At 39.5% G+C, this 24,034-nt stretch overlaps 1 protein-coding gene across 1 annotated transcript in view; it reads left to right on the top strand.

Moving 5' to 3' along the window:
- The window catches only part of pou6f2 (POU class 6 homeobox 2), an 88,148-nt gene that overhangs the window by 32,507 nt on the left and 31,607 nt on the right, over positions 1–24,034 (top strand). The window contains exons 5-6 of the mRNA XM_042510685.1: positions 2,795–3,014; positions 23,047–23,384. Coding sequence (XP_042366619.1) covers positions 2,795–3,014; positions 23,047–23,384 — 558 coding nt within the window. The remainder of the gene's footprint in view (positions 1–2,794; positions 3,015–23,046; positions 23,385–24,034) is intronic.

The following is a 24,034-nucleotide window of genomic DNA, read 5'->3' as shown; positions in this document are numbered from 1 at the left end:
GTTCTTTGAGGATTCTTTGAGCCCCCGAATTATTAATTCATTTTTTAAAGTTAATGGCAAATGTCATTTTGGATGCTCTCAGATGCGTCAGATATTGTCATTTGTTATGCGCTGTTGTTGTGTATCAAAGCAAATGTTGAGAAGGAGGAATCCTATATCGTGTGTGTGATTACTCCTGCCAGCAACAATCACCTATCTATGCTTTTTTATTCTTTTAACAGCTTAGAAACACAAACAGGTATTCATTTTGCCTCTCAGTGCAGATATTCCGCCCTGAAATCTCCTGTGCTTTGTGGCTTTAAACCCACCTGACCTCGTACCTCTTAAACTGTGATCGCATGTATGTCGGAGTGGGTGCAGGCGTTCTGCACCGTGCAGGGTTATCACAGTGACACGCCTGTCACCTACGAGCACCAGGTTTGGGAGTATGGTGGGGTCTTCGCACCAGTCAGCCCGCTCTGCATCCTGTGCTGGCTGCAGACACACCATGCAAAACAGAAGCAGATAGCTGACAATTGGAGTTAAAGGCTTGTGAACTTAAGTCACAGTGGAGGAGTCAACACAGTGCAGCCAGGCTTACCTAGCAACGTCGAAAGGCTGCTTTAGTGTGGACACAACACAAGCTGACAGTGTGCTCTTATTATTTTATTCCAAACAATTCAATTCAATGTTTAAACAGTAATTTTGTTGGATTTTGCAGCATCCTCAGTATCTCCTGTCCCGTACCTCCTGTGTAAATTCAGTTTGACGTGCTCAAACGCTGACATAATTTGAAAAAGGTTTTATCGGAATGAATGAAATTTAAGATGTCATTCCCTGTGTATTCATGGAGATTTCAGCCACGATACAAACATTCCCACTTCGGGCTCAAAGCTCTCGATGAAAAATGTGTTGGTGTATTTCCGAAACCACTTCCTCGGAAAATACATTTGAAGAGATCTTCTACTGTGCAAAATATCTCAGAGCGATACTTCTGATAACATATCTTTTCCTCTATGGGTATGACTGCACCGAATCCACTTGAACTAATGTGAATGAATGGATACATGAAAAGTTGAGAGTGATGTGTTATATCCCTCATCAAAAGAGTAAAGTACTGCTACTTTTTTTTTTTTTTTTTTTTTCCGAAAAGCACTGTGTATTTCAGGCACATTTCTGCGGTACCAGGGATTTGTTCAATGGGATGAAACATAAATCACTCTGCATCTCTGTGAAAGAAAAATTCTCAGCCCTTTCACAAAGATTGGATTTGATCTCTGTCAGTATAAACGGCGGCGTGTTTTGACTGTCAGTGTGTGACACAGCAAGGCACAGAATTCATCAGCAAAACAAGTGCATTCATCAAAACTCATTGATTAGCCACACAATCACTTTGATGACATCTCCGTCACTGATTTACTTGTCTTAATTAAGCATCCCAGGATATAAAATAGTGTATATTATGTATTTACCCTGTTTTACTCCTTTAAAACAAGTATTCTGCAGCACACACAAGAAATGTCATGTGATAAATTAGTGTTATTATTTATCAACTACAGATGAATCTGATGTTATCATTCTACAAAACTTGGTAATAAGCAGTAAATAAAAACAATTTAACAATGTAATTATTTCATGTATATGAAGAGTTTGGTTCATGTTATACAGCACAGTTTGATTATTAACTCTGATTATTCAGTTATTTGCCATTTAGTGATACATTCAGTTATTTGTAATTTACTTTATTTCTATTGTGGTATTGATTTCAATTTCAGCGTAAAAGTTTGGTTTGGTTTGATTGATTGTGCAATCTTAAAAATAATGTTATTGAAATCTACTATATTACCAAAATTACTATTGGATTATTATTACAGATACTTATAAAACATCATCATTATTATATCAGTATTATGTCAAATTTAAAACATTAAACAATTTTATCTTTTAGAGAAAGAGAAAGGAGAGACATTTTTATATAAAAATACCAAAATTTCTGGGTTTTTTGGCTACATTTTTAGCATGTACCAAGACATTAATTAACAGTTTAGTAATTTCAATATTTGAGTACTTGCATTACATTATTATTATAGAGTACTCCCCCCAAAAAATGCAACACAAGAATAGTAATGTGAATTAGACGACAATGACAAAGTGCAATTTGAAATTAATTTATTGGATAACCAGGCTTTAATTAGCCTATTAAGCTATGAATTCAAAGTTAAAGAAAAATCAGGGAGTCTCTTCTGTGTAATTGCCGTAGCACTGGAGGACCGTTTTCGAGCTGCTCTTCTCCCAATCAGTTCAGCATCTCCCTGGTTAGCACAAGCTAACACAACAGCAGTGGCTGACATCTGAAGCTGTTAAACAGTCCCAACAAACTCACACAGACTCATTAAATCATTAAATCCAGTAATAACTGCAACTACTGTTAGCTATGTGATGTTAACAGTTAGCCCTGTCACTGTATGTATGTGCGAGTGGACTCTCACTCTCAGGTGCTGAGCAAAGCTTTACACTCATCTCTACCATGGCATTTTAAATAGTAAATAAAATATAGAGAAGTTGGAGGTTGGGTAGCGATTACTCTGCACTTGAACGAATACTTGAACCAAGTACTTGTAAATGTATTTGTATTAAGTTAAAAGTGGCTGTTTGGATATGTGGATAAAATGTGGGAGAGTATAGCATTTACTTTTATAGAATAATTCCCTCTGTCTCACATTTTAATATTTTTGGTGAAATAAAACATAAAAAAAAAATCCATCTGTGATTATATAACCAATAATGCGTTGTGTGTTATGTGTGTCTGCTGCAGTCTCTTCTGGTGGCCCAGCAGCTGGCCAACGCAGTCGGCGGCGTGATGTCCGGGGCAGCACCAGGCATGAACCAGCCCATCCTCATCCCCTTCAACGCAGGCGGACACCTTGGTGGGCAGCAGGGCCTCGTTCTCTCCCTGCCCACTGCCAACATCCAGAGCCTGGTGGCTGCCGCTGCTGCAGGGGGCATCATGACGCTCCCCCTCCAGAACCTGCAAGGTAAGAGAGAGGGCAGTGAAAACGCATTCATATGACAAAACAGGGTCAACATGATGTCCAAGGAAGAAAGTAGAAAATAATTTAGATAAGAAGCTGATGGATGTTCTGTCTGATAAACACTAATGAAGGTTTTTCCTGTATTACATACAATGATTAATAGGACATGAGACGCCAGGAACTGTTGGTAATAAATACAACAAATATTGATCCCAACAAGAGTTTGTTATACATCCATTGTATGACATAGAACAGTTTTTGTTTTTTTTCTTTAATAGCAATGCTTTACAAAGCTCTTGACCAGGTAAGAATCCTTCAGGGGTTTGTATCCCAAAAAGCTGCTATCCTCAACTTGCCCGGAGGAACAGCCATATTAATTACAGGTCAACGTTTTGCAGTGCAGCGCAAAAGCACTTTATGCCTCTTTCCTGTGCATAAGAGTGCACTGTACTTCACTTTTTTATCTCTTTTCCACCTCATCTGTCCATCCACACGGCTGTACTTATCCTTGCCTTTTAAACTTTAATGCCCAAGTGTTCTCTTTTGATCATAGTTGTAAATGGTTTTCATTTTAATGTTTAAAACATTGTCTCTTTTATACCATTAGATTGAGGGATGGATGGGGAAACCATCAGTCATAAATCTTGGATGAGAGAGCTGCACTAATGTAAAAAGATGCCAGGCTACATGTAAAGCAGTGTGTTTTTAGGATGGAGATTACAATAATGCCAGTGCAGCACAAAGTGCAGGGAAGGCTCCCCTCATGTGGGGAAATGGATGGACAGATGCCCTGAGTGAGGAAATGTGGAGGTAGAAGCCTAATGGACACAAACATGCATAAATAACAGCAGCCATCGCTGTGGGCAGAGCTTTTAATAAACCCGCATCTATCCAGCGAGTCCTTCAATGTATCCATCAGTGGTGGACGATAATGGGCCCAGCAGGCCCGTCTGACTCGCACTTCAACAGATCTTCCTCCTGGTGAGTGAGGAACAACCCAGAGGCTTCAGTGATCTGATGAACTGATCGACAAACACATTGTCAGGGTGTCAGAACGCCAAAACAAACGCCTCTCAGTCATCCTTATTGTCCACTGACAAACAAACCAACCGACAGTCTGGAATCCAGTGTCCTGATAGAATTCCCCATCCATGAGAGATAGCAAAAAAAACTGTTGTGGAGAAATGCCTCTGTGGCAGATCTTTTTTTAAGCGTGTGGACTGACAGACTGCCTGTTCGCACGTCCTCTTATCTGAAGGGGATGCATTGAAGGGACCTCCATGGAGAGAAAGTGACACAAGTCACGAGTGAAGCTAAATGTCTTGACTGTGTCCGGGCCCCTCTGGCCACACGACGCTCCTCCACTCTCCCCTGTCTGAGTTCATCACAGCTCCGCTGAATGAGGCCTGCTGGCACAGCACCTCTGTCAGACAACTGCAGCTCTGGCCTCTGCCCCTGCGTCCCCCTCTCTTCCCCTCCCCGCCCCTCCGTGTCTCCAGGCCTGATTAATCACACATATAATACAGCGGCGCACTGTCGCCGGGGAGCAGTCAGCTCATTTCACGACCTCAGGAGCAAGTGTGCTTTACAGCGCACACGCTGCTAGCTAATTAGCGTCAGATCAGACACGAGACAACTGTGAGGCTCCGTAATGAGACTCCAGGAGGAGCGCAGCCAATGGCTGTATTTAAATGTAATGAGGCGGCTAATGACCAGCTAATAAGGCTGTTTGTCTTGGGGAATGGGCAGTTGTTGGAGGAGGAATTGGATTCTTTACTTGAGAGACGACATCCTCATCGTCTCACGGTCATTTAGTCTTTTAAAGAATGCAGTACTTAATAAATTACATAAGATCATAGTGGGTTTTTCAGTCCGAAATTGTTCTCGCATCTCATTCATTTTCATGTTCTGTTTTAATGAGGAGAATTAAATTAAAAGATAAAATTAGAACAAACAGTAACAACAGCATCTTTGATCACACGTTTTGATCATCCTAATCAAAGCTGGCTCTGTGAGAGTGAGTGTTGACTGAAGGGAACCGGCTGAACTGCTGTGAGCTCTAGGAGGGCAGCTCTCTCAGACTGTGATGAATAACTATCACTGTAATGGGGTTGTGCTATAAATTTGGAGCGGTTGCTTAAATAAAACTGAGCAGCATCTTGTGGCAGACTCAGTAAACACAGGCACCAGTGTAACTGGTTATTTGTCAGAATGATTTATGCCCGCAAACATGCAGTAAAAACAAATTCCCAATGAAACTAAACAAGGGAGAAAGTTATCTTTTGTGACAGAGTGCACAAAATTCTAGCTGACTTCACAGAGGCAAAAACTAGGTTGGGTCATGCTAGAGGTCTGTAAATATGACGGCTCATATGAATAAAAAAAAATCATAGGTGATTTCCACAATTTCAAATGTAAGTATGTACAACTGATGCATACAAAACATCCCCCGATCTCTTCTGTTGTTAGATATGATGCTAACTTTCTGATGCATTTTTAATAGGTTTTCATTTCACATGATTTTTCTAACAAGCAAAGCATGATTACCATACTTGTAAAACTAGTTGTATCAAAGCACTGTACATGTAATGCCCAATGGGAGGAAGCAGAACAAAGTCTCATCTGTCTACTCCTCTTCTCTAAGACTCACTCAAAGGTAATGCAAGAAGCTAGTTTACTGGATCTCTTTCATATTAATAAGCACATCCCATTTTATTTGCTCTCAGCAGAAAGCCAGGCAGCGCATCACATCAGAGAGCCGAGTTATAATGGTGAGGTGAGAGCATTGTTCCTCTGTACTCGTCCGCAGGAAACACAAAACAGCACTCAAGCTTCCTGATAAAGGTCGGCATCCCACTCACCTGCAGTAATGAGACCCGTTGTCAGTGCCAATCAAAGGCATGTCTGCCGTTTTGATGAAAACGCTCAGCGGTGTCGTTCGCAGGTTGCGAGTGTTGGTACGATACAAATTAGGGAAATCACTCTGCTCATTACACCACCAAAGGGTGGGCTCCTGGGGGAAGAGCCAAATGTTTCCACACTAGTAAGACATGTCAGACTGAATCTCTTCTGCCTCAGCTGACTGCTGCTCCTTTAAGAGGTTAGATCACCGGGCCGGGCCACTGACTTAACCTCTGTCTGCTGTGGGAATGCCTCTGTGTCCCTTTACCCATTACATTATCTGAGCTGGAGAATCAAGCATCCTTTTTGGGCTTGTTACAGCCACACTAGTTGCTCATTGCGGGCTGCTTTTTCTCCTGTGTGTATTTGTCAAATGATTTTGGGATAAGAAAAGAAATAAGCCATTGTTTGTGTGCACAGCCAGCAGAGGAGTGCATTAAGAGGACCCAGTGCAAGCGGTCCACATTTCCTCACATCAACATCTGCCATCTTAACACAATAGAGGCCAAACCCATCCCTTCTCCCTCATCGCTGTTTAATTTGAAGTGTTCTCAAGCAGTATGTATTCCACGTCGTCCTTTAATGATTTAACTTTGCTGTGGTTGTAAGATGACTCGCAGGGGAGAGAGCTGCATTAAATAAATAACAGTGATAAAATGTAGACCTCATACATTTCAAAGCTAATGCAACTAGCGGTGCAATAGGAGCAGCTGCACACAGTCCTGGAGCGGTAATTTGATTGATTTGTTGTGACAGCAGCCAAATAATTGAGAGTGAGAGGTGCTGCTGGAGATGAAGCGCAGGCAGAGGCAGGTTCGCCAGGCAGTCCCAGCAGATATGGCACCCGGGTTCTCATCTCTGCCATTGATATCTGCCAGTGGTTTATTGTTTGTCTTCAATAAGCAGCTTGGAAACGTGTGGGGTTACTGCCTTTGTGACAGTTTGGCGACGGAAAGAAGGAGAAAAAAATCACCAATCAAAATGTACAGAGGAGCGATGAGAGGGTTGGAATCAAACACACAAATTTACACTCAGGCTGCAGCGCAGGTTTACTGTACCTGCACATATGAACACACAGACACTCCCATGAGACTCATGATTTAGACTCTGATGTCTGTTTTGAAGCTGAGATGTAAGTAAATTTTACCCCCTGGTGTTTCACTTGTTGCAGACATGCTAATGATTTGTTCAGAATTCAAGTTACACATATTTCATAATTGCACAAAAATAATACTACAAATGATGCACGGTATATTTGAATTTGTACGCAGCGATATTTTTAAATGTATGTATCCCTGGATATTTTTATGTTTCCTGTCTGATGCGACGCAGCCGTGCTGTTTGTCTTAACCTCCTGGCTCTTGACTCGTGTTTTGTTTTTGTGGATGGTGGCAGTGTCACTCTGGCTCAGCCATGCCACAGGACAACACGCTGCCAGAGCCTGAAATAGAAAGAAAGAAAAGAAAAAAAAAGAGAGGGGGTGAGTCTTTATGGCGATGTGGAGGAGGACAATAATATTGTTAATCAGATGTGGCTGTGTCTGCTCCTCCACAGCAAACCCTGACATCTGCCCTCACTGGTAAACACTGAAGGAGGCTTTTTGCAAACCTCCTGCCATAAACACACAATCTACAAGACAGTCTCTCTACATTACACAGAGTGTCTGTCTGCACTGTGTATGCACAGAGTGTAATGCTTTTCTTTAAATGGATTTTGTGTAGTAGTAGAGGATGGATTTCCGAATTAGTATTTTAAATGCAAACACGACACATTTCCAAATTAGCTTCCAATTACATGAATAATTAGGAACATGCAAAATTGTTCAATTTTAATCCAGCTGTTCTATTCCCTTAGCTCCTGAGCTATAAGAGATTACCCTCTCCCTGGTGTAATTAATTCTTAAAATGTGAAACATGCATACTGATGCCTCCATTCAACCAACCAACCAAATAATGTAGGTGTTTTGTTTTTTTAAAAAATAAAATCTCAATTATTTGATGCTTTTCTAATATCTTCTGCTGCATCTTGGCCAGGTCGCTTTTGAAAAACAGATTTTATATCTCAATAAGCGTTACCTGGTTAAATGAAAAAAATCTTCTTAATCTTCTGCACACTTACATCCTCAATAAATACTATAGTATTTTTGCGTATATTGATTAAATGTCCTTAACAATTACACCCAATCAATAGTGTTCATCTTTTCATCATATTCATAATCAGCCTTTTGTTCCTGTTGAGCAGACCAGTCGATCACACGTCTGAGGTTTCCATAACTGAGGGAGAAGTAGATCTAACACAAATTACTATACATAATAGTGCATTATTTTCATGATATTTCAACACTTGTAAAATGCTTCCAGTAAATGCCTTGACCACTTGGCCCCGGAGTTGTTTTGTAGAAATTACATCTCACTTTTTTCCCCCTCTTTTCCGGCCAGACTGTTTCCGAAAGATTTGCTAAAGGTCTGCCATATTGCTGAGGCGCAATTCAGAGGCTTTCAGCAACAATCTGTAGTCAAGCATTTTAAATGAAAATTGATTTGTGATTTACATGGTCAGTGAGGGGAAAATGAACTTATGAAATGTTGTAAATGAAATATTAGACAAGGTGCAGTGGGAGAGAGCAGACAGAGATGGTAATCTTGTGGAACTGGAATTCCCGCCTGGCAGAACTGGGTGACATTTTACATTTATCTGTGTTCTGCATGAGTTGTAATGTTAATGGTAATTTTATGGGACTGAACCGGAATGAAAATGGTGTTATCACCGATTGCCTCAAATGTGGAATTGTGTAAAGTAGCACAGCTGCATCCTTTATTTCCCATTCCCCGGTAATGTGAGTTATTGCATGATCTGTTCTCTGAGGTTGAATGTGAGTATTCAGCCTGTTTTTATCAGTGTTTCTACTCCGAGTGCCTTAAATCACACACCTCTGCCACAGGATGAAATACACGCACTGCTGTATTTTCATATTAGTATAAATGCCAAATTTGTTTGAGGATGTTCCTCACATTTATTCACTAGGTCTTTGCTTTTGTTGATGCTTTCCTGTGAATTTATGTCTTGCAGGTACTTAAAAAAACATTTAAAAGGATGCTAATGGCTGTTTCCTCACATTGAGTTGTTGGCTTTCAGTTTTTATGCCTAGAGTTATGTCCTGATTTAAGTAATCCACTTACACTACTAGTACAGCATAATTTTGATATTTCTTCACTCTCAATATAACATCATAATGTAAACTAACATGTCATCAATATGGATCTATTATGGACTTAATAATACAAGCAAATCAATGTAGCATTACGCTCTAATCAATACTACTTACATTCAGCCCAGATGTTCTAATTTTGATCGATACCTTGTGCAGTGAATGTTTCCTATTCCCACTCTAACCGTGTACAGCATGTATAGATTTTCATAGAGCTCGCTCCTCCGTGTTTGAAAGAACCAAAGAAGTGAGAAGAACAAACGAAGTGATCGTGCAGCAGCAGCAGCAGCAGAGAGGCTGTGGGAGTCTGGGAGCAAGTCTGGATCACACAGAGGTCATTTTTAAACACGGCTCTCCAGTTCCCTGCCTGTGAAACCAAAGAGTCCGTGGTGACATTTGTCAGCAGATGGTATGGAACCAAACCCCTCACCGGTGGGGACGTCTCAGCCGCTGCTAAAAGCTATCTGTGGTTACTAATTGCTGACCAGGGCCTAATTACCTTAATTAATGGCTGAGGTATCTGGGGGCCAGATTTGTGGGGGCTTTTATCAGTATCAGTGCAGCTTAAAAGGTCCCGTAGGAGGCCTGAGGAGTGTGTTAACTCCCGTGGGTGCTATTTCTGGACTAACTGCAGACACATCACAGATGGATCCTGTGGCATCAGTACAGGACGGCATGTTTGGGGAGAGAGATATCTGTTACTTACAGATCATAAGTAAACCTCACTAAGGCTAGAGAGGAAAAAGGCTTTTCCTGCCTTTCTTTCTGAACATATTTTTCTCTCTCATACACTCGAGCCCCGTTTCCTGAATTACACCGCCGTAATTCACAATGACAAAGTAGACTTAGCACCTTTTTTCACAGACCGTGGGGGGTTTTGTTCAGTGAGCTCTCACTGTGAAATTAGCCCTGGTAGTTTCATTTTCCAGCTGCAGTGAAATGGTTAAAAGACACAGATCAGCCAGTATGAAAATAGAACTGATTCAACAAAATCTGCTGCTTCCCCTTGCTTGCTCCTCACCCATCCAGAAAAAAAACCCTCCCCCTCTATTCTCCCATTTCCCCCCCCTTTTTTTTCCCTACTATCCCATCCTCACCCCCTCCCCCAGCCCCGTCAGGCACCTTGTCCGCATCCGAAGAAGGCTTGTAAGTTTCAGGTGCATACATTTCTTTTGATGATATATTGTCCCGGTACGGAATTTCATTTACTGCCGCTGCCCTTTGCTGAACCTGTTGCTAGTCAGTGAGCACGATAAGCGTATAAGTAGCATGCTACTTCATTCATCATACATCGTTCTGGGCTCTCAAATATCTCATATACGATTCAGGAAGAAACTACTAAACCGGCACAAAGGATCCCACCAGGATCAGCTGAGGTTCCATTAAACGCTGTGTACAAAATAGAGCACACTTGGTACTTGTTATCAAAAACACATTTCCAGCATTGCATCTACAACACATTAGCCTTCATTTCATGGTGTACACATTGTTTATGTAGCAGGGGGAAAATGTATCTCAAGTGCAGTGCTCGTGTTGTACATAATTCCATTCACATTGCATTTTGAATGCATGCATTTTGAAATCTGTTTTTTCCCTCAATCATAGTGGCTGCCCTGTGTTGTATTAAACAGCATTAATAATCACAAGAGGCTCAGTGTCACTCAGAAGTCTCCACATCACTAAGGCAGACAGTGTTGTGCTGCTGGGCATGTTGTGCTGTGTGAAAGTGCTTACACGCTCCCTCAGACAACCAAAGGGAATAATTAAAGACAGAAGATGGAGGCAGAAGAATGGAAAGCAAATCCCATTGTTTGGGGTTATTTCATCCCACTGAATTTCTTTTTCTCACTTTCTTTCGCTCTCTTCTCACATTCCTCCCCAAATGCACTGTGGGTATGTGGCACGCTATCAAAAGCATATGTAAGCGAAGCAGCGCAGAACAAAATCCCTATGATGTCCTCCTCATACCCACATTGTCTTTTGATTATTCTACAATCAGTTTATATCTGTGTAAGTTGGAAAGGAAGGGAAGGCTTAATAACCCCATAATATACAATACTGTAGCTACTCAGAAACCACAATGCGGGATGTGTTTTAGACGATTTGAAAACAAGGTTCTTCATTTGTTCTCTTTCTCTCTAATGGCATAATTTCTTCAAGCCCTCAATATCCAAGTTGTTACCAAAATAATCCACAATGAAATTCAAATTTAAGGTGAACTAGACTATTAGAGCAACTCTACTCCACTCCATTTCTAGAGCAGTAAATGTAGCCCCTCAATCTCTCTCTGCTTTTACTGTCAGTCAGAGAGCACTCAGTCATCTCCGTGCATCAGGCCCGCAATATTGATTTTTCCACCCACTGAAACAGCCGCATGAACATAAATTTTGCATGAGGCTTTTACTCGCGGCCTCCGCTTTGGTCTGACGACACATGATGGGACCATGAACACGCTGTAATAACCCAGTCGGTCCTGCCAGGCAGACGGGCTCTTTTTTCTAAAGACGGGGAGGCGGGGGGGGGGTCCGGCACCTTCTGGACTCTGAAGGACAAAAGCGAGGGACCCCTTACTGGGCAGCACAGTATTGCATACTGTCCACATAGTATTACAAATGAGAGTGACACTCCTCTGTGTCCTTACGCAAGGGGCACTCTTAGTTTTTCTGGTCATTAATTTGATTTAAGAAAGTGTTTTGAGACTTTGTTAAACAGTAGTATAGTCAAATAGTTAATTACTTTCCCTTGGGATGATTTCTTGAAATTTTAAAGCATTGAAACATTTAAGAAATGCATAAAAACAACAAGATCCATAAACTACATCTTGAGATTTCTAATCATAAATCTTTCCTGGAATTAAAGCAAAGCAAACTGCATCAGGTGATTGAATGTTTTGTCTTAATGGGAGGAGATTTTTAATTTTAAATAGACCTAAATATAAAGCAAGAGTACAGCAGCCTTTTTTTTTCTTAAAATCAACCTACTAGTCTCACTGATGAACAAACCTTAACCCTTTGAAACCTGAGGACATTAGTTTGGTTTCTTTCAAAAACATGGGGAGAAGTCAACGAGCAACTTACAAAAATTTGCCCAGAAAAAGAAAAAATAAAGACAAAGACAAACAAGAGAATGACCCAAAAACATGCTGAGAATTTTTTTAAAAATCTGTAACATAATTATGAATTTTAAAATTAAAAATCTTTAAAAGCAATTTGCTCAAATTAAAACGTGTTTGAACACAGCAGAAGAAAACTGATGTTGGTCTAGGTTTCATGAGTTAAGCAGAGGAAGTTTAACTAATTTGTAAAATTCAAGGGATAGTTCTGATTTGTTGAAGTAGGGTGTGTGAGGAACTCATCCATAGTTAGTGTATTACTACATTGGACAGTAGGTGGCACGCCCCAAGTTTGGAGGATAAGACAGGAGACTGCTGCTGACGCCATAGATAAAACAGTAATTTTACATTGCAGAGCACAAGAGATGCTGATCTTCTGCTGCCTTGATCAGTTAACTTGTTTGCATCATTGTGTGTGTTTGGTAAATCCGAACTAACCCTTTAAAACAAAGTCGCACAATAACACACACACAGACTTACTGATAGAGGCAGCAGTAGACCAGAAACTTTGGCTTTTTGCAAAGTAAAATTACAGTTTTTGTCTATGGAGTCTGGTGGCATTGAAGAGGGTGATATACAGTAAAGGCTTCCCCGTCGTGAATCACTATGACAGCAAGGTAAAGCACTGAAAATATTCTATGTATAGCGTACACTTTAATAAATATAGATTTTTGTGAGTTGGCTAAAATACATTTTGCCTCTGTCCCCATCCACATCAATACATTATGTAGCATCTGTAGCAGTGTCTGCTTCTCCAAACTGGGGGTGTGGTGACCAGCACCTATTATTGATAATACACAGACTATGGATACTTTATGCCATCTGACATAAAAATTAGAACTATCCCTTCAACTTATATAGTCTTAAGTTGAAAACAAAACATGCACACTTTCGGCCTCATTAGCTCATAGTTTGATTACAGAGGTTCATACTAAAGGGCAGAAAAAAATAACATCATTATATATTCTCGCTTAAGAAGGAAATTATGAAATTAAACTAGACCTTACTTTGCTTTGGACCCCCCTGGAATTCTCTTAAGGTCCCCCAATGGACCCTGGACCACACTTTGGAAATCAATAACCTTGCGTAAGCATCACACAAAAGGGCAACATTATCGAGCACAGGGATTTTCTTGTATGTGTAACATCTCCATGGAGAGGATTTGATTCTTTGAAATGCTTCCCCCAGAGTGAGAATTCTACAACACAGCTTGATATTGCCTTGCATCACAAAGTGAAAGCATTATCTCTGGATCCCTACAAGCGATGTGGTTTACTCTCTAAAATCCTGTGGCTCCGCGACTCCACTCAAATCTTAACTGCCTATATTTTTTTTTTTTTTTTTTTTTTTGTAGTTGCTGAGTTCCCCCTGCAGCAGGGCTGAAACACTGATATTGCCTGCTGTGGCTCTGAGTAATGTTTTTATTCAGTAGTTCACTAGTTCCTTTAACGTTTCATTTTCTCCATGTTTATTCCAGCTATTGCCAAGGCAGGAATCTATTTTCCATTCCTTTAACATGATAACAAAGTGTATAGACTCGCTGGTAAAAGGAATGTAACATAGATTTGTGTTCCAGGTTGTGATTTTGTCCTGTACTGTTAATTCCTACTTTGCATGCATGTAAAAGTCAAGTACATCCACGCAAGAACTGTTACAATGTAATTATAATAATTAGACATTTTAGGTACTTTTACTAATTTGTACTACTGCTTGAGTATTTTCTCTTCAGGCCACCTTTTACTTTCTCCTCACAATATTTCACAAGCAAATATTGTAATTATATGGCAGCTCTAGTTACGTTACAGATTGAGATTTTACATGCAGAACATAATAATAATCTTACAAAACATTATGCATTGTTATAATTGCTATGCAGCAGTATATAAAATAGATTTAGCTCCACCAAAGACAACAAAAAAATTTCTCCTTTTGTTTGTTTAAAAAAATACTTTTGAGTTTAGTTTCTTGTAAATGTTTATAGGCTAAATTATTAATTGTGGAGAAATAAACAACATAACTGATTTATTTTTTTTAAAGGACCTACTGTGTTCATTTTAAGCTTCATACTTGTATTTTGTTCCTCTACAAGAACATGTTTGCATGCTTGCTAATGTTCAAAAAACACTTAATCTCCTTTGCACTGTCTGTGCTGGAACGCCTGTATTTTACTCTGTCTAAAACGCTCTATTTTAGTGTCCGTCTCTTTAAGACCCCCTGAAAAAGCCCTGTCTGCTCTGATTGGTCAGTGGGTCCTGGTCTTCAGTATCTCTACATCTCTGCACGGCCATTGCAGCCAGTGAATGACTGTTATGGAGAAAACTTTTTACCATTAAAAATCACCAGTAAAAGCTTCCTAACACAACAGATCGGATATGTTCCAAAATCAGGGAGAAATTAACATCGGTAACCAAAATTACATGTTTCCCTGATGTTAGTGTAACAGATTACAGCAGACTTTTTAAACATTAAAAAGTTTTATACCAAAATCTTTACAACGGACGTGTTCCAGCAGGAATATGATCTGAAATTAGGGAGAACATCCAAGATGACTTGTTTCCCTGACATTAGCATCCACATGTAGCAGTTTTTGTTAGGTTATGTAAACACTTGCAGTAGAGTGCCTGGACCAGATGACCATACAAAGCAGTCCGTCACAAGCTGATTTGAGCTTGACTTGAAAGTAACAGAAAACATAATTTTGGAAACAGAGTTATTAGAACGGTCTGAGGCATGAGGTTTTTGCTTGCAGGGATTACTTTTACATAAGTTTCCCTCTCGTTATTCAAAACTGTGGCCATTATTGATATGAACATCAAACATTATGACATAATATATGACAGAAAATGGGGAAAAGTATAGTAGGCCCCCTTTGATATGAAAATAATTAACATTTTGTCACATGGACACGTGTTATCAAAGTGATACAAAGTGACCAACGGTGATACAAGTTAACAGCGAACTAAAGAGTGCAGAAACAGTAATGTTATCCACTTCATCAGTGTGCGAGTGCTCTGATCTAATCCGCAGAGTAAAAATGACCTTCCTTTGACCACCTTTGTAATTACCAGATCTCATAGAGGCTAAATCTCCTTACCTCCAGTGGAGTAATTATCAGTGTGACTCTCTGAAAAGGCAATTGAGACAGTGGTTTATGGACTCCCATAGTGGAACGTGAGGCAGAACAGTAATGGGGAGCTTGTTTGTCCCCTCTCACCTCCCTTGTTAGAGAGTGACAGCTGTGTTTAGACTATAGAAGTCCCTAAAAATACAGGATGGTTCACATTGGACATTTTCATTAACTCCCGACAGGCTCCTCTGCAGCCTCTGATTAGCTCCAAATTTTCAGCACACCTAAATGATGCCAAAGACATTTAGACACTTGAACAGCAGTTAGAGATGATTTTCTGCTTTCAGTGTAATTATGTATCTGTTCTGTGCAGAAGAGCTTATACACAACAACTACTTTATTTTACAGAAAAGCATGCAGTGCACTCACACTTATCTTACATAAAAACTACAGTAGATTTTATTCATGGTCGTAAACTCAATACAGTCTCCTCAAGGTTTGTACGCTGTGTTTTCCTTTTTGATGCCCAGAAAACTTGAATTCATATGATGTCCGCCCTCCGCTGATCGTACTTTATACCGTGCGCAGCACACATAGTTTTATACAGTGAAAGTCCTTTTGTGTGGACGCGGGGACTTAAATCACTCTTCATGTTGGCCTTGGCTGGGCCTTTTCTTAGGGATATAATATGATGGGCACTTATTTGTGTAGGCTATCTGGAAAGCCAAAATGAATCAATAGATTTTTCTTTTGGCACAATTTTCAGTAGAAGTTGGACATGGAGTTTGTTATATACTGTGTGTCTTTAGTACAACTGCAACTTATGCCAAGACTCATTTTTGTGGTAGTTTTTCAGCTTTTATGTCCTACATGTCTATCAAAGTTTACGTTTAGGTTGAATATCAATGCGCCAGATGTGTAACAAACAGTATCCAATGGGTGTCCGACAAAAAAAGTGTTTTTTTTTTTGTCTCAATTATTTTATTTTAGATGTTCAGTCTGGGTGAAAAAACATGTTGCTTAGACTGTACATGTTGGATGATAAATACATAAACATAAAATGATATTAGTAATTTGATAAGGATGAGCGTGTGCACCATAATCAGTATTTGTATCTGTTCAACAAATGGAATAATGTGTGTCTGTATCTGCATTAGAAATGATTAGAGTTTAAATTGAAAGTGGGGGAAACTTAAACTGGAAATGGATGAGACCTTACTGAAAAATTGTCATTTAAACTTGAAATTGATATGAGTTGATCTGAAGTTGTGGAATTTATTATTTATTAAAAATCAAATGATTTTTGATTACCAGCGTAAGAGCTTGAACACAGCTATCAACATGAGGATTTCCCTCAGCATGAGTACAAATATTGACACATTTCACTCAGATGATACTCATACTTGTACTCGTACATTATCCGAACAGGAGACCGGTTGCATCACAGTAGTAATTTCATTTTAATGTTTTCTAACTCTCATTGATGGCTTTTGTGTTGGCTCTGTCTACCATACGATGCAGGATTTTCTGAAAAAAAATGCATGGACAGAAAAAAAGTAATCTCTTTTAATCATCATTTATCACCCACTTGAAGTGTGTGTACATTTTTGCAGAGACTCAATCCTCTGCCTGTATATTCTTATTTTTTTCTCCTTTTCTATGTTCAGGACATTTGTAGGCATATTCCTTCATAGCGCTAAAGGTAGTGACCAGGTGCCAGAGCGAGGCAAAGTGTCGAAGAGTCAGTCTGAGGTTGGCTTTTACTTTCACATTCACTGGCAAAACTATCCAGTGTAGCATACCTTTAACTGTGGCAATGTGCTACTTAATATTACCAGAAAAAGCACAAAACATTCATTTCAATTGTATGTTCTGAATTACCTTTGGTTTAAAATATAATATCTTAAATTCACATGTATGAAATGTCCCCAAATTATCACTTTTAACGTGCTGCCTAATCGGTTTATGTGAACAGTGAATGGTCATTATAGGATTTGTGGTTTTGGGGTCGGGCCGCGGATGTTGTGTCGGTTGATCAGGTCGGTAACAGAACCCAACCAACATGTGCAGGTGGTGCTAGCACGTCATGAAAATCAGATCCCTGCAGGACTCCGGAGCAAAGTTACGGGTTACACCTGTATACAAACATGCACACACCCAAACAATATATAAGATAACTGTTAGAGGATGGTTGTAAACGTAGGTGTTGAGAGGAAAACAAGGCGTCGAGCTTGAATCAGCCCCAGAGAGAAAAGTACTGTAATAGGGGGGTTGGCAGGGACTACTGAGATAGCGCTGGTAATGAGAGCGCAGTCTGCTTCCCCCCACCTTCACTCCTCAACCGCACAGGAAACAAAAATAGCATTTTGTCTGACGAATGAGCCGGCTTTGACCTAGCCTTTCGACCTCTGACAATCAGTCTCGCTTCGTCCTCCACTACTTCAGAAGCCAGGGCCGGGACAGTCAAAGATAACAGTTGATTTCTGCTGTGGCACTAAAGCAAAAAACGAAAGACAGATGGCAGACAGTTTCTCAAAGCACTGAGGTTGGAGGCCGTAGACTCCTCAGCACTGGTGTTTCACAGTCCCAAATGATTGTTGTTAAATGGTTAAATGGAGCACAAAATGCCACAGTGCAGCTTGTATCTGATCATTTAGCTGCGTGACTTTCCTCTGTGTTCATTCCTCATTATAAACATTAACATAGGCATGCTGTGACAACAGTGACACTGGGACCCCTTGCTCTTACACCCCCCTCCAGCGTGATGATCAAGTGGGAGCGCCGCTTGCATCGCAGTCGGAGAACGAGTGAATATGAAACACAACAAAGAGACAGTGGGAGATATAATGAGCACTATAGGATCCCGGCACCCTTTTGCCCTCTCTCCATCATAAGTGAAGCTCCCACTCTCGTCCTCGGCACCGTGTCTGCTGGAGGAAGGAGCACAAACAATTAGCTGAGACAAGCCGTTTGGATTATGTGCTCAACCAAAGCAATCAGACAGCTGTGGTTAAAAGAATGAGCTTCAGAATGCCAGTTGCCCAGTTAGAGGGAAAGGGAGGGTCAGTGGTCCTGACAGTCTTAACAAGATGACAGAATTTATAAAGCACTGCTGTTAAAGAATATAGTACCTGCGGTGTAGCCCTTATAATAAGGCCACATGGGGCTTCTTCCATATTCCCTCTGTATTTGTTTTCTTTTGCCTCATATTTTTTGTTGTACCTCTTGTTCCTCGGCGTAATGGTTGGCGCTGCAGGAAATTCTCCAGTCGTCTTTGATCTTCGCCTGGTTTCGATAATTTTCTGACAGAAATCTCATTTTACCCCCCTTTTGTTTTCTCCGTCTTTGTTCCCTCTTATTCCGTCTTTAAGTAGGGCTCAACATTTTTGTCGTTGTGAAGTTGCAAAAGGAAAAGAGCCGGTCCTGTCAGGGGCTCGGTGCTCGCTAGACAACTTGCCCCAAACATTTCAAGCGAGAATTGGACTCTTGCCGTTTGCACAGGTGATATATAATTCATGATGGGGGTGTGAGAGAGGTGTCAATGTGTCAGGAGGTAGAAGAAATGTAAAAGTGTGCTGTTTACTGGCCAAGAGACGCTGGCTTTCTTTTGCCGTGCTGCTGCAGAGCGAGGGAAGAGGAGGATGATCTGATCTTCATCAAATGTTCATATGTGCCTGTCCTGCAGTCGTAGTGGCCACACTAATCAAAGACTTGTCTGCCCTGATGTTTTATTCATCTTTTATGAGGCAACCATAGTTAAATTATTTAAGTGCATTGATTCTGTATGTATACAAGCTTGTCTACGCCTGCGTTCACAATTGCTCGGCTGCATTATCAACAGATGTTCACAAACACTCTTTTGTTATTCAGTCCTTTGTGTTTTAAGTCATTTAAATACGAAATTGTATATTTGCTTTGTTGTACTGCTTCAGATGTAAGTGAGGGGTCTATTAACGCATGTAGTACGTGCAACATGTTAAACTAAACCTTTAATTAGGAAATTTGCATTTTTTCTCTTTATTTATAAAATTGAGAGAAAACATGCTTCTTGAAATTTGTTTAAGTGAAAACAGTGGTTTCTTTTGTGCAATTTAACCCACTCTAGTTTTTGACATCTTTTAAATATCCTGTTTGATTTCTCTACCAATTTGACAATAATAATAATAATAATAATAATAATAAAACAATAAACAAACAATACATGTATTTTTCAGTAAGCATGTTTGGTTCATTTATAAAAATGTTCCCATTTTCTTCCTCCCTGATACTGATTTTGATACTTGAACTCGAGTTTTGGCCAATACTGAGTACAGATTGATACCATTATGTTGAAAAATAAATAAATAAATAAATAAATAAATAAATAAGCAGCCATATACGATGAACTCTGTAAGGACATGAAATGATTACTATTATTGCTGTTAATCATGGCTTAGATAAAAACCTAAACTGGTGGGACAAAATATTGCCAAATTGCTGACATTTTGTTGATGGCTGTTTCTTTATTTATGGTCATCAGGTCTTACCCTCTGCTCTTAAACAGTAGTTCACAATGGCTGCACAGCACAGCTCTGGTTCCATTCTGGTTCCCACGCAAAATTTTGAACTGATCAAAACATTTCTACAATAAATAAATGTGTTCATAACCACATTCTCAGCTGGAATCAAAAATAGTAGGTTTTTGTATACCTTAGGTGTGAACCATGATTACATCAGTGGGCGTGTCATTTTCTGCAGATTGGAAAGAGTAAGAGGCAACAAAGGAGAAGTCAAGTGGGAAATCATCAGAAAAAAGAGCGTAGAGTGGTGTCATTTTTATTCCATGCTTGTTTTGGGGTAAAAACAAATATCTGTATTCAGAAAGAACAAAGAGAACAAAAATTCACAGCTAAACAATGTATTGCGCGATTTTGCTACTACAGTTTACTTCGATTGTGCAACTCATGCTTGAACGGTGAACTGGTAGAAATGCAAGCTGAAACGAGAACTAATTTGTGGAAAAAGAGTATTTGTGCAGGCTTCTGATTTAGGGGAAAACCACCATTTTATCCGTGTGTTAGATTACTTTGAATTTGAATTAATTTAATCACTTTTAGACAGTATTCATAGAGTATGCTTTACTGTTCTTCTATCTTGCTTTTTAGTCATAGAACATTGCTATTTTACACTGCATTTCTAAAAGCAGTGAACAAAAAATGTTCTCAACATTCATTATTGTAACCTTGCCTGACCTCAGTTTGAAGGAAATCTGTTTAACTTCATGACAGTTTCTTTCTATAGTGCAGTCCAGTCTTTGAAGTCCAGTCAAATATCAACATACGGATCAGGTCTTGTTCCCTCCGAGCTTCTATTATCTTTTAATCCACAGAAAATCATGTTGGATTTTGTCATGGTCATCTGTTGTATTCATCCTCCAAAGCAGTAACAGAGTTAAGGCCAACATATTTCTTGTCTGTAGGTCATTGTACTAAAGGAACAGTATATTCTGAAGTCATTGGTATTTACTAATTTTATGCCCTTTGAATTTAGCATGATCTGTGAATAAATGTTGTGTCACTGTTTCCATAAGACAGTTTTTCTATGTAAAATATAGTTTCTTTTAAGGATTTTTTTCTGCTGCGTTTGAAAAAAGGCTGTCAGTTTTCTGAATGCAAGCGCAGATATAAAAACACCTTTTTATCCATCATATCTGTGTGGAAACTCACTTTGTCCTCTTTTCTATTTAAAGAGCTGTGAAGGTCAGCTCAGATGTTGTTTTTTAGCCCAATTCTCCACATATAGTATTACGCTTGATACCTTTAGTCAACATTATTTTGTTTTTGCTATGTCGGCGTATGGTTTCATGTGTGAACTGATAGAAGACAGTAAATTCACTATTCAGATGTTTCTGAGTGAACTGCAGTAGAAAATTCCCATGAAGTTGAGAACTAGTGTTGGGTAGAGAACTGAAAATCTCGGCCCTGTCTCCTAGAAATTATGTTTATATACAACTTATTTAAAGCAGTAAAATATATTGAGGGAAACACATTGCAGCAAATTACAATTTCTGTTAACAATATAAGGAAATGCTGTACTTAAAGTACACAGCAAGTTACAAAAATGTGTTAAAAAATGTTCATTGACAACAATTTCGTGTTTTTTTCCACCAAAACAGGCAATCTTGTAATACAGAATCCACTCATGACTACAGCATTACCTTTTTATTATCTTTTTTTAAATGAACATTTTACAAAAATAACGATCTTCCCCTAACCTTAACTGGAGGCTTTTTGTTGCCTAAACCTAAGACAGACAAAAACCTGAAGTTCTGGTGTCAAGGTCCTGGCACTTATTCACACGCCACCTTCACCAACCACCTCTTTGCAAAGCCTACGCGCTACATAAATGTAGTATTTTTTTTACTGAAAAGACACATTGCATTTAGCGATTCGGTTTACCACAATAACATATTGAAGAATGTAACATACAAACGTAGTTTCTAGGAGACAGGATTGAAAAATCTCTACTCAAGGAAAGGTAAAAATGTAACTGGTTAATTAAGTAATATAGTACTATAACAAGTACAAGTTGCTTTCACTTTTTTATTTTTTAGAAAGTCAACATAATGAAAAAATGTTCACTTGGTGATGAAACTTTTTAATAAAGCAGAGAAAACCTATACTACTGAGATATGAACAATCTCCCTCTCTCACACTATCTCTTCCTCTCTACCCACTCTCTTCCTTAAAACATCAAGGATAAACATTACACATCAAAAATAAAATATATTGCACTAAATTTTCACCTACAGTTTGTGCAATAAGGCTGCAGCAAATAATTTATGTTTTGTCAGTAATTTTGTTTGCTTTTTTCTTGATTAATTGATTAGTAGTTTGGTCTTATAAATGTCAGAAAGTGTTGAAAAATCTTCCTTAGTTTCCCAAATCCCAGGATGATGTGATGGATGATTAATCAACTGATTAATCAATTATAAAATTAGCTGGTTTAAAAAGTTTGGCCAGGGATTGTCGTTGAAGGCTGCTTCTTGTTCGGGGTTTTGCTTTATCATCATCATCGCTTTACAATGCACCCTTGGGTGCACCTGCACAAGATATTTTTGTAATTTATTTATATTATATTTGAGATGGACAATCTGGGACCACTGGAGTATTTGCATGCTGGTGTGGCTGCAGACTGACTCAGCTTGAGCGTTAACCATTTTTTTTAAACAGCATAAAAATTTATAAGCATTTAAATGTAGAAATTAGCTTCTAATGGCGTGCCATTATTGGATCCAATTAGTTAATGGGTTTATTTCTGAAGTCTTCCGGTGAAGATGAATGTCTCTTTCCTATGAGATTTTAAGCCATTAAACCAAAGATTCTGACATTCTCCAAGTGACAATGAAGACTTTTGGCTCCAGAGAGAGCAATTATATCAGTCAGGCTTGATAGCTTTGTCCTCCAACCAGCTAAATTAAATTCTCTGACTCTATCATGCGGGCTAAAAACCCCGGAGGACCTTGTTGTGGCTCCATGCAATTTACATCTGTCTCTCACCATTCACCCTATGCATCCCACACCTCCAAGTGTATTTCTATCTGAGGTGTGAGCATATTCCTAAAATAATGAGGTCTCCATGTTTCTGTGCTAAAACATATTTTACAGTGTGGTCAGTCTAAACTTGTGTGTTTGTTGCACTCAGTGTGGATAGTTCAGGTCTCCAGCACAAAGAGGAATCAAACAAGTCTCCATTCTTTCATCAACAGCTACCTCATCACTGAACTCCCAGCTTCAACACCTGCAGCAGCTCCAACAGATGCAGCAGCACCACCAGCAGCAGCAGCAGCAACAACAACAGCAACAGCAGCAGCAGCATCAGCAACAGCAGCAACACCATCACCAACAGACCCTCTCCCACACCCAGAACCAGCTGCCACCCCAGCATCACATGACCCCGCCCAGCCAGCAGCAGACCTCCGTCCCATCTCCAGGCTCCACTTGCTCCTCCACCTCTGGACAACCGCAGCACTCCCCGCCGCACCGGCCCAACCAGTCACCGGCTCGCAGCCTTCCCTCGCCCGTCACCCCACCCATGCCTTTGTCGGTAAGTCCATGAACTATTCCCATCCAATTATTTTTTATAAGTGAACTCGCAGAGGTAGCCTCATACGGATCTGGTACAGACTTTTATTCACTGTATGCAACTGACTTGTGGCTGTAACTACGTATCACCCCTTAGTTGTAATTTGAGATGTTCATGCACCAACTTTATTTTTCAGGCTTGTACAAATGTTATATTTTTGTAGATAAGTAATGATTTCACATTAGACCAAGAAATAGGGATGCACCAAAGTATTGGCCACACATTGATATTGGCCATTGTCCGCCTTGTTGATTTTCATCAGCCTATCAGCAAATAAGATGATATTCACCAATGTTTTTTTTTTTTTTGTTATTGTTGTTGTGTTACGTAATTTTTGTCCCAGGGACACTTTTGGGATGAAAGGACACTGTAAAAATTACCTTTGACGTTAGGACAGCAGGTGGCTACAAATAACTGCTGACAGGTTAAACTGAGCTACATTATTTGCTTTCAAAGTCTATTCATTAAAAATGAGTCTTGGGTGAAGGTAAATTATAATGTTCCCATGCTGTGGTCAAATGATATCTTGTAAAATGTAGTCCTGGCAAGAAACTTGAATAAATACAAGTGTTTTCACAGCAATATCAAAAATATATTAGAAATGGAATTAT

This window comes from Plectropomus leopardus, chromosome 21 (assembly GCF_008729295.1).
Source record: "Plectropomus leopardus isolate mb chromosome 21, YSFRI_Pleo_2.0, whole genome shotgun sequence".
Classification (NCBI taxonomy): Eukaryota; Metazoa; Chordata; class Actinopteri; order Perciformes; family Serranidae; genus Plectropomus; species Plectropomus leopardus.
Note: the sequence above shows the minus strand (reverse complement) of the source record. Positions and strands in the feature narration are given on the sequence as shown.